The following is a 12265-nucleotide window of genomic DNA, read 5'->3' as shown; positions in this document are numbered from 1 at the left end:
TGCCAACAGACCAGTTACTCACCCAGATTGATTTGTTTCCTAAATTTCACACCAAAGACAATGTTGGTAGTCAGTTCTATAGCAAACTAACTAAAGGTTTATTAATGAGGAAAAAGAAATGAGAGTTATTGAGAGATTAATGCAGGTAAAATATATGCACAGGTGCGTCACAGTCTATAATTCCAAATGGTAGCAGAGATGTAGTAATCTGCCCGTTTCTCAAAAGTCTCTCAGGGCCACCCAGAATAATTCTGGGGATCCCTGTCTTCTTGTTTGGTTATTCTGCCCCGTTAGAATCCAAACAGTCCAGAGATGGAGATTTTTTCCTTGTGTCCATACTTATAGCTTCTTGTCACAGAAAAACAAGTTGACAGAGTCACTACCGACATGGGCTCTTTCTTTGATGATGCAGAGAGAGAGAGGAAAGCATTTAGAGTCTTTGATGGTTACACATGACCTTTTATTTTTTTGAAATATGCAGGGATTCGCACCTTCCTGCTATAGTCCTTCATTTGCATTACACATTTGTTGTGTTTGATGGGTTACTTAGTTACAGAGTGTTACAGCGTGTTACAGTGTGTCACAGGGCACTAGTTCAGGTGGTTCCGCAGTCATAAACACACAGCAGGCTGTTTATCCTTCACCAAGGTGTGCATATATTTCCCTCTTACATCACCAGAACATCCAACATGGGCTTATAGCGAGGACAGACTTCCCTGTAGCCCTAATTCTTCAGCCTAGGCTCACCCTCTGAGCTCCTCTTGAGCTCCTTCCTCAGCTGCCTTTGCTTCCTGTTTCCTCTCCTTATATTCTCCCCAATTACCTTGTTAGCTCAGTGATTATCATCCAGGTGGTCACAATCCCCCACCAGAAGGTGTGTAATTGTTAAGGATACAATTCCGTCATGGAGGTCACAGAAGTAATGGATTCTGTGACTTTACCAGAGCTCCATGACTTCGGCTTCAGTTGTTAGAAGCTGGGGCGGGAGTCGGGGATGTGAGCCCCTCACCTTTGGTTTCAGCTGGGACTGGAGCTGTGCATCCCCCCCCCCATCCCTATGGCTGTGGCCAGTTCTAGACCCTGGGCTGTGCATCTCCCCTCCCATGGCTTCAGGTGTGGCTGGAGCTGGAGTTGCTGCTGTTTGTCCCTGCCCCATGGCTTCAGTCAGGATTGAAGCTGGGACTGTGCTTTCCCCCACCCATCCCCACCATGACGGCGGGACTGGGGCTGTCAGTCCACACCATGGGGCTCCAGCTGTCATTCCTTCCCTCCCAACACCCCACCCTCTCTCCCCTCATTATTTTTAGTAAAAGTCACGGACAGGTCATGGCTCCCATTAATTTTCTTTTTGTACGCCTGCCACCTGTCCGTGACTTTTACTAAAGATAACCGTGACAAAATCTTAACCTTCGTAATTCCCCCAGGCTGCAGCACTTTCAGTTATCAGGGATATATACAATGCAAGTGTTCACTGTTACATTGTAACATGGGGCATAGTGGAGTGAGAAAAATACATGCAGCATCTATCTGGTTTCCAGCTATGCATTTGTAAATGTTCAGTGAGGCCTGGGGCCTTGGCATGAGCTGGCTCCTGGTCTGCCAGTGTCCCATCTGGCCTAAGTACACTGCAATACTTCAGGGCTGTGAGGTTCTTGTGTTTAAATACAATATGTGAAGTAATGTTTTTGCTTGTTTGGGTAGAAGAGATAACAGAATATGTGAACAGAATATGATCAACAACCTATTCCTTAAAAAGAAAAGGAGGACTTGTGGCACCTTAGAGACTAACAAATTTATCAGAGCATAAGCTTTCGTGAGCTACAGCTCACTTCATTGAAGTGAACCCTCCTTTTCTTTTTGCGAATACAGACTAACACAGCTGCTACACTGAAAGCTGTCATTATGCAACCTATTCCTTGTTTGACTGTTTTTTTCGGCTAGGAAAGAATTCCCTATCAGTTGCAAGGAAAATCTTTAATCCTAACAGATTATGCTCAGGAGTGTAACCCCTATTCACTTTCTTTTTCATTTTGAATTGTTCAGGTGGCATTAGTTAATGAAATAGAATGAATAATTATTTAACTTAACATTTTTGTTTGTTTTGCTTAACTGTGTTGATTTTGCAATCAGGGTAGATTGATTTAAAGCAAGGCAATTTAAGTTATGGTTTAAATCACAAATTGGAAAGCCTTGATTTTAATCAATTTTTCCATTTGTACTTTGTTATTTTCTAAATACAGGTGTTTTCTTATTGGTTGATATCATTAAAACATGTTGATTCACAACTAAATGGCGTCTTTATACTAGATTTGATACATCTTTTTGCTACCTAGAACAGTACTCTATAACCATATACATTTATTTAAGCAATTATATAGCTTAATATTTTAAGATTTTTATTTATAGTACATTTTAGTATATTAGAAAATAGTGAATTATATACTGCTTATTTACTAGACAGTGTATTAAACTGATTATTTCAGTTCAACCTGGAGAAATTTTCAAATATGCCTAGATGAAAATGACTGTAGCTTAAATTTCTACTCACCTACGTCTCTTGAAAGTGAGACAACAGTCTTTTAAGTTATTTAAGCTGTCCTTTAAACTGTTAAAACTAGTAGATCTCATTCCTTCCTGTCTCATTTTTATTCATAAACTGGAAGAGAAAGACGAGTTTTCCTACTTTTTCAACTCCCAATCGATTTCTCATCTTTAAATTAATTAATCCAAATGAAGACAATATTATTTCTGTGCCTGAAGAAGAGGCTACTGCTGTCAAAAGTTGGTTTAGCACTTCAACAGACTCTTGTTCCAGGTGCTTAGCTAGTGATTTCCAGTGGTGTGTTCAGTGGTGTGACTTTCTTTAAAACTTCTTCAGCAAACATGTACAGCTTGAATGGTTCACCTTGAACCCTTAAATTTAGTATGGTTGGCATGACAATGATGATTATTAGATGTCCATGTCATATAGCATCATCTTCTTTAGCAGTTAGGAATCTACCCTGATACTTTGGGGGGGAGAATATTGGCCAAAAAAATGAGGTAGATTAATTGCTTGATCCATCAGCTTCTTTACTGCCTGCAATTTTCCTTTGTTGTTGGGTGTTTCTTTCTTCAGTGTCTCTTGAAGCGCTTTGCAAATTTCAGCAGCATCAGCAATGAAGTAGCATTCTTTCTGCAGTTAGTCCAAGGCTACAGAAATAGCTTTCAGTATGTTCAGCATATCTTCTACATTTCTCTTCAGTCCAATGTTGACTACTTTAGCTGTGTTATTTCCATATGTTTTGTCACAATTTTCTTCACAAATTGTCATCGGAATAGGCCAGTCCTTAATAACTCAAAACAGTCAACCACTGAATTCCATCATACATCTTAGGGGAGAATTAATTTGCATCCTCCTGCTCTCTTTGGTGAAGCTGAAGCAAAGTGGTTGTTACAGAAGTATTTTTGCAGTTTTGACATTTTCCTTTATTCCCGGAGTTGTACTTAAGTCTTTGTCTAAAAGATTAATCAAATGAGCACTGAACCCATATGTTTCAAGGTTCAGATTCCCTTCAAGTTTCAGGTTCCCTTCATTGTCCTCTTCTAGATTTCTCCTCATCTTTGCTAAATTTACAACATTCTCTCTGATAAAGCTGCACTCCTGACACTTAAATTTTTGTTCACAGTTTGTTACAGCTTTTACTGATACTACTTCTAAGTAGTCTGTTGTATGGGCATTTCTTGATGCATCAATTGTTTCTGTAAAAAAGATAATCCCATTTTATGTCGTCACACAGGTGCATATTATGTGATCATTGTGTGCATTGCTCCACCCATCAAGATTCAGATTAATGAATTTCCCATCAATGTTTTTTGCAAACATTTCAATTTCCTTCACATACTGGATCCAGAAAACTTCTAGCAATGTCTGCTCTGCTAGGTGGAGTATAGTCTGGTCATAATGAATTAACAATGTCAATGATATTTTTGTTCAAAGAATAACTAATGAAATAAGGGGAAGTTTCTAAAAGGAAGGCCTCTGACCAATAAGGATGCCTCCAGATGGTTTAAAATGTGACAAAGAGAATCTGTCTTAAAAAAAGAGTCAACACTGACCTTTCCACCCCCCATACCAGTATTATCTAAAAAATTATGTCCACTGTGAATTTAGGTGCAAAGGAAAAACTGTTGATCAGCAAGAAGGAGGAAAGAAATAGGGAGGAAAGGCCTTGGGGAGAAAGGAGGTTGTAAATCTTATCTGGATTAAGATTAGAAATAATCATGAACTGTCTCAAATTGCTTTTTGGTTGAATTCAGTAATTGGCAATGACAACACTTGCTTGTTACAGGGTGTAAAAAAGTAAACTCTTAAGGGTTCATTGTTAGTACCTGTCTGACCGCATTGGAGCTGACCAATATGGGTTTAAGCATCACTAGATGTAGCCTGTAAGTATCTTGATCAAATGCTCACACCAACATTCAGTTTGCAAAATGTCTGCAAACAAGAGAGAAGAGAGGACTCTTTTTGCATCTGCAAATTATAAGGAGCATGGATTAGTTAGGTTCTGTGGTATTACACTCTGCTTTTGTATTGGCTTATGATATATTTTAGGTAGTGTGTGGACAAGATAAATATCTCTTTGTCTCTTGTGAAATGCCTTTGATCTGCATTTACCTACCTATGGTTCTGAGTGGTAGTTAATGGGCACGGCAACTCTCCTGAATCATACAGGGCAAGTCCTTCCTATTACAAATCCCTCCATCAGATGTTGTCTGGTGGTAGGCAATACTTACAGTACTAAGTACGTGCTATGGATTGCACATTTCAGGGTATGTGCCTGAATGCCTCTGCTTTTGTAAATTATAACATGCCTTTCATATTACTCAAATACATTCCTCTGTGGTTTAGTGTAGGCAGTAATTAGTTTGGATTAAGAAAACCATTTTAAATGTCCGGGTTAATTAAATATAGAAGGTATTATTCTGATCTCAGCTATACAAGACATTGTAAAACATTATTATTGCTACTTTTATTATTATTTATTATTTTTATGTGACAGTGCTCATGCTATGCTAGGCACTTTTCAGAAATTAACCCAGTGAGCTCACTGTCTAAAGACAGCTAGGTAGACAGAGGTTAGAGGAAGAGGAACAACAAATGGTTAGCTTTTATACAAGTCAACATAGTACTGCTAACCCCAAACCTTCAAAAATTCTGAGTTAGCCTCTCCCCACCAAATCATGAGATTTTTAAAAATAATACATTTTGTTTCTTTTTATAAGTGTTCTGGATTTTGAGCCTTTATGGTTCACATCTTCAAGCTGTTCTCTGCAGTAGTGGAGGCTGTACACTTCCTTTTCGTTTTGTAAATAAATGCTGAGATGTTCACATAATTACATTTTTCCAAGAGCAGAGGCTTTGAGAAAAACATCAAATATTGCCGGACTAATGATAAAATTGCAAGAGTTGGCAGCACTGCAACTAGATCAAATGTAGGCAGCATGACAAAAGTGGGTGTTGAAGGAGTTCAGTGAGGATGTAGCGGGAAAGGGACCTTGTGAATTAATTCAAACATTTTGTGAAATTAGTTGTGGGTCTTGTGTACATATGGGAGGTAGATAAGTGATGCAGGAATATTTGCTGTATATCTTGTGTGCATAGAATATATAAGTACTCCTTTTTATGTAATATCTAAAAATACACAGACTGAATAATTTACATAGGTTTATGTGATTTTGTCTCTTCTAGGGAGCATGACTTCTGCAACTTCACCTATCATTTTAAAATGGGACCCAAAAAGTTTGGAAATCAGGACTCTTACAGTAGAGAGGCTCTTGGAACCCCTTGTTACACAGGTAAGTTGATTTTTTTGTACAGTAGTTAGCTGTTGTCTTGAGTGTGATGCTATATCTCAATGTATGGTTATTCTTTATTACAGTAGTGCTAAAGGGCTCCCAGGCAGTCTCCTTGCACGAGGCAGTGTGCAAACACACATTCAGGAGTTCTTGCTTTAGAGTCTTTGCAGTCTAAGACAAATGTCATAAAAAAAATCGTGGGAGAGGAATAAAATCAGACAAATACAATTTTATATAGCTATAATAGATAATGACAATCTGCAATTATTCTTCTAACAATTATATATAAAGTAAATGCCAACTATCCCCTTTTGTCCCTTACGTCATTATTAATTGGCAGTTTTCTTACAGACATTATGGCAGAGGTGGACCTTGGGGACTGGTCTGAAGGACAAGGGGTAGGCTTTCTTTTGAGATTAATGTTGGCTTCTACAGTGAAAGTAAAACTGATATTAAACAAAAATTCTATTTTTAAATGATCTTTTTTATATGAGGCTCCCATACTGCTCATGTTGAATGATGTCACTTTCCAGCAAAATTGCTGCCACCAGTAATATGTTTGTTTTGCCCTTTATATGTTGGGACAAAAAGGTATTTTATATTTTTCTTCAAATTACATTTGACAACCCAGGATAAGGTAAACCTTGGCTACATGACCTTTTGAGATTTATGAAGTGATCAAATGGGTTATGTCACTCTGTACCCCCATGTTCTCACCGTGTTCATCCTTATGATTTGATTGTGTGATATCCAGTGCAAAGTTTGTCATGTCGGGTGTCTTCAGAAGGCTCATGATGCACTGAGCATTGTTGTTATAGTAATGTTATAGGTTGTAATTTCATGCATATAGTTATACGGCTGAAAATGTGTCTTCATGGCTTAAAACAAGCCCAGGCAAAACTCTCCAGGAGTAGAGGGGCAGTTCACATTTCATCAGGGCACGTATGTGACAAACCCAGCCCAGCCTCACAGGAACAAAGGACACTGGACTAGGCAGCAACAAAGGATCTGTTGGACTCTCGAGTGAGTCACCCCCTTTCCCTTGGTCAGTTTGGGACTAGGATGAGGTAATGCTCACCTGACTCTGAACGGGGGGGCAAAGCCAGGAGGGAAGAAAGAACATGATAAAAGGGAGAGAACTTTGCCATGCTATCTCTCTTCCACCTCCATCTACAGACACCACCACCAAGTGACTGAAGTGCTGATGAAAGGGGAGAGCCTGGCTGAAGGGCAACCAGCCAGCCTTTGGTGAGAAGCATCTAAGTATGTAAGGGCACTGAAAGTGTTAAGATCAGCTTAGAATGTGTTTTGCTTTTATTTCATTTGACCAAATCTGACTTGTTGTGCTTTGATTTATAATCACTTAAAATCTATCTTTTGTAGTTAATACATTTGTTTGTTTGTTCTACCTGAAGCAGCGTTTTTGGTTTGAAGTGATCAGAGACTCCCCTTGGGTTAACAATCCTGGTACATATCAATGTCTTTGTTAAATTGACAAGCTCATATAAGCTTGCAGCATACAGTGGGCATAACTGGACACTCCAACATGTTTCAGAGTAACAGCTGTGTTAGTCTGTATTCGCAAAAAGAAAAGCAGTACTTGTGGCACCTTAGAGACTAACCAATTTATTTGAGCATAAGCTTTCGTGAGCTACAGCTCACTACATCGGATGCATACTGTGGAAAGTGTAGAAGATCTTATTATATACACACAAAACATGAAAAAATACCTCCTCCCACCCCACTCTCCTGCTGGTAATAGCTTATCTAAAGTGATCACTCTCCTTACAATGTGTATGATAATCAAGTTGGGCCATTTCCAGCACAAATCCAGGTTTTCTCACACCCCCCCCCCCCACAAACTCACTCTCCTGCTGGTAATAGCTTATCCAAAGTGACCATTCTCCTTACATTGTGTATGTTAATCTAGGTGGGCCATTTCCAGCACAAATCAAGGGTTTAACAAGAACGTCTTGGGGGGGGGGGGTAGGAAAAAACAAGGGGAAATAGGCTTGTGTCTGGGGCTGGAAATATTGGCTAGCATCATTTGCTTGCACAATCCAAGCAGGGGCTGGCCAAAAGTGTTCACTCATGTAGCTGGGAGCAGCTTACATGCTTGAGGCTGTGCGAGAACAACCTGGGAGTGGGGGTTCTCACAGTAGAGCAGGGTAAGGCTGGCTCCCGGAGTTGAGGATTGGAGTGACCTAGCAGATCACCGGTCCAGATAACACCAGGGGAATGTCACATGGGTGTGGCTTTCATTTAACATGTTAATGAACTCTCCTGACAAACCTAGACAGATAAATCTGCTGCCAATGTGGAGGGCTCTTTTAAAATCTGCAAGATCCTAACATGCTGAGTTGGGGTGACAAATTAGGTTATGAGTTATCTTTCGCTCTGGTCCTGCTGATAGAGAGGGAAGTCAGGCGAAGTTATAGCAGGCTGACTCTGTTAGGCAGTAATAGGTCAGCAGAAAGTAGCCTTTACTAAAGGGTGAAAAGTCTGCCAGGGGAAAAGTTCCATGGTCTCTGAGAGGATGGTTGAAGACTTCAGACGAAAACAGTAAAGCTCCTGTTTGGTTGGGACTAGTGATTTATACACAGGTTTCTGCATTTGCCTTGGTCAGGTTTGGTGTTGATGGGCTTAAGATCAGCAAGACCAATGTACATAATATAAATAATTATACGTGACTTTGTAACATCATTTTATCCAACAATAGAAACTAACATGTGCCCTGAAGTCCACCACCATTTTGCTGAGTGCAGCAACATGTTGATTTTTTTCATAGTTTAGCAACAAGATGAGAGTGGGAGGCAATGCACTGTCTAGCTTCAGGAGGGGAAAATTGAACCAGTTTGTACATTTCAGAGTCTCTGATGGTCCGTAAGCAACTTCTTGATTTCATAGATTTTTTAGGCCATAAGGAACCTTTAGAGTACCTACTCTGACCTCCTGTATAACACAGGCTACAAAATTTAAACCAGCCACCCTGTTTTGAGTCCACTAACTTGTGTTTGACTAAAGCATATCTTCCAGAAAGGCATCCACTTTTGATCTGAAGACTTCAAGAAGTGGGAAATTCACTGCTTCCATTGGTAATTTGTTCCAGTGGTTAATCATTCTCACTGTTCTTTTTTAAAGTGCCATCTTTATCATTTGAATCTGTCAGCTATTGGTTCTCGTTATACCTTTCTCAGGGAGATAAAAGATCCTGTTAATCCTGGTATTTTCTCCCTGTAAAGGATATAATAAAGCCACTGCTCAATCTTCTTTTTGATAAACCAGATAAATTGAGCTTCTTAAGTCTCTTGCTATAAGAATATTTCATCAGTTTTCACATACTTTTTTTTGGTCTTTTCTGCTTTGCTTATGACTGGCCCTGCTAGTATGAAATGTTCTGAGCACAGTACGTTTATTTTTAACAGAAACATATTACACAAAAATGATTGCTTCTGAATTTGTTTGACAGTGATGATCCATCTCCTTTCCACGTATGGAAGTCTTCCTGTGGAATTCTGTTCCTGTGACATCTCATGGTCAATGTTGTCAGCCCTTTGCTCCCACTAAAATGGAATCGTAGGAGACACATTGAAAATGATATAGGACCTTTTGAAAAAGAGTGTAGGCTAAAATATTCAAGTTCTTCTCAAAGTGATTGCCTTTGTCTATTCCACTGTAGGTGTGTGCATGCCTCGTGCATGATTGTCAGAGATTTTCCCCTCAGCAGTACCCATTGGGGCAGCACAAGTGCCCTCTGGTACCTGCCACTGCACACCAGTATAAAGGCCCAATCAGCTCCCGACTCCCCTCAGTGCCTTCCTGCCACCAGTGACCGTTGTTGGAGCTGTTATCTTTGCATTTGAAAGTCTTCCCTCTCTTCTTGTATTTATAGTATCTGTCATGTTAGTTTAGTATAGAGTAGTGTATTTTGTATATAGCTAGAGATTAGAGTAAGTTTAGTTTAGTTCTTAGTGATGTGCAGTCTCTGGTGCCCATTTGGGTACCGATCCTGTACTGAACTCATGCTGTGTTCTCCCTGTTTCAAGGCCTGTTGCTCATGTGGCAAACCTATGTCGGTGAGCAACTTTTACCCCAGCGGCCTTAAATATTTGGGGGAGCACATGTAGATGACAAATATCACATTTGAAGAGGGGTTCAAACCTTGTTCCAAAAAGAACAGGGCTGCCAGGCTCAACTACTTAGTCATGGAGTCTGCATTTCACCCTCCATTGGAACATTCCCACTTGGAGTGGATACTGAGCATGTCCAAGTCTTTCAGGAGTGCTCTGCCGATTCTAGCTGTGTCTATAGACAGACCCACCTCATCAGTACCAAATAAAAGACTTTGTGAGTCTTTGAAAAACTCGGTACCGGGGACATCGAAATCTGCAGGCAAGACATCAATTGGAGCCAAGGACTCTGAAGAGCACTCAAAGAAGAGGCATCCCCATATATAGTCTGCATGCCAAGACATATTGTTGACTCCAGAGCCCAGAAAGGGCCCATTGAGACTGATCCCAGGACTAGCACACCTTGTGTCACAACAGTGTCAGGAGCCCTTGGAGGTATCATCTATACCTGAAGCTTTTGAGGCAGATCAGGGATTACTTGTTAGTACTGGTTTCACCCACCTGGTACTGCAGTCAGATGTGTAACCCTGTCGGTCATACCCCCTTTGTCGCTTCCGAGAGATGAAGATGTGATCTCCTGGGACATCTACCGGGACATCTACAGTCCAACCTAGATGCCCTCCACTTGATAGCTGCTTCATGGCTGACAGTCTTAGAGCAAGATTGCTCTAAATGAGTACAAGAAATTATTTTAAATAGCAGAAAGTCTTCAACTAGATCTACTTAGCTTGGTAAATGGAAGAGATCTTCCATTTGGTCTATACAAAGAGGCATCCACGCAGTCCAAGATTCCATTTCCCGTATCTTAGACTTTCACCTCTTCCTGAAACAACAAGAGCTAGCGTGTAGTTCCATCAGAGTCCATTTGACAGCTATCTCAGCTTTTCACTCTCTGGTGGATAACCGTTTCCACTGGAGTCTTTCTGGTAGGAAGGAACTGAGGGGATTGGAGGCAATATGTACAGTGGCATGAGCTACATGTGCTGCCCCAACAGCTACTGCTGAGGGAAGAATCTCCAATTGCATGCAACAAACCTCCAGTGGAATGGACATGTGCAGTTCATCTTAAAGAACAACAGTTATGGAAAGATAGATGAAAATAACAATTATAAAAGTTATGCACTGAATAACTATATTGATGAAATCAGGGTGGATAAGAATTGATTATTAAAATAATAAAATAAAATAACTAAAATAACAATAATAATAAAACAGATTTTTAAATATGATTTTTAATTTAAATACATTTGGTTTTTCAGAACTAATCTTATTTAAATTAAAATTAAAATTACGACAAGAAAAAACCACAGCAAGTTGGCCGATAGCAATTATTTTGGTGGAACTTAAGGCAAGAAATTATTCTAGAAATTTCTGATTATATCCTTTGTGTCAGAGAGGTCACTACAGCCAAATTCAAACAAATTAATCTTGAGAAATTAATTAATTGTTTTTTTCTAATTGTTTATGTCAGGAATGCTTGTTAGCATCAGCAGGTTTGTGTTATGTCTTGTTGTGGCAATTGAAGTTTTTGGTGTTAATATGAATGTGTTCCATTTTCTCTAGTAGTTATGGATGTATATTCACTTACATTTCCTTTTCAAAAGCTCTAAAATTAGATGTATTGCTCTCTTAAGAAAGCCGTTAGAAACCCCTACCACAATATGGGAGAGGAAGATGTGAATTCATAATTTAAAATGATAAAAAGATCAAGATGAAAGACCTTATGTATGCTCTTGGCAAAATGTGGGCTGGTTAATCCCAATCTATGTAAATAGTACTGAGCAGCTCAATTACTTTCCCTTATTGCATACAAATACTTAGTCATTTTAGAACAAGAAGAATTTTATCCCCCTGATTTTCTCTGATTTTATTCTGCTCAGACAGCAGAGACATAACATCACCAGCCGCTGCACCTACGAAAACTCTGGCATTGTCATAGTTAAATTTGCATTCAGTTTTGTACTTAAAGCAGGAGATTAGGCTCTTTGTTTTTATTGAACACAGCATATCTGCCCTAAATGTTCAGCATGTCATCTTTCAGGAAAGCTTGAATTTTCTGAGTCATTTCAAGAAAAGTGGTGAATTGCTTTCTGATTTCTAATCAATTAAAAATTGGCTCCCCCAAAAGTTGGTAAACTGTTGGTTTACGTTGTGGTTAGTCCCCAGACATGAGTGACTGTGATTTTCCAGAATGGTGTATAACAGACAGTAGTGGGGAAGTGTCGTAAATATAAAGGGAAGGGTAAACCCCTTTAAAATCCCTCCTGGCCAGAGGAAAACTCCTCTCACCTGTAAAG

At 39.6% G+C, this 12265-nt stretch overlaps 1 protein-coding gene across 9 annotated transcripts in view; it reads left to right on the top strand.

Moving 5' to 3' along the window:
• Positions 1-12265, top strand: part of CTNNA2 (catenin alpha 2) — a 784792-nt gene that overhangs the window by 90437 nt on the left and 682090 nt on the right. For 5 of the 9 annotated variants that reach the window (XM_073342914.1, XM_073342915.1, XM_073342921.1 and 2 more), the window contains 2 exons: positions 5732-5838; positions 6190-6236. In XM_073342914.1, the coding sequence (XP_073199015.1) occupies positions 5769-5838; positions 6190-6236 (117 nt within the window). In that variant the 5' untranslated portion in view covers positions 5732-5768. The remainder of the gene's footprint in view (positions 1-5731; positions 5839-6189; positions 6237-12265) is intronic. The other 4 variants (XM_073342917.1, XM_073342918.1, XM_073342920.1 and 1 more) reach the window with 1 other exon arrangement.

This window comes from Lepidochelys kempii, chromosome 4 (genome assembly GCF_965140265.1).
Source record: "Lepidochelys kempii isolate rLepKem1 chromosome 4, rLepKem1.hap2, whole genome shotgun sequence".
Classification (NCBI taxonomy): Eukaryota; Metazoa; Chordata; order Testudines; family Cheloniidae; genus Lepidochelys; species Lepidochelys kempii.
Note: the sequence above shows the minus strand (reverse complement) of the source record. Positions and strands in the feature narration are given on the sequence as shown.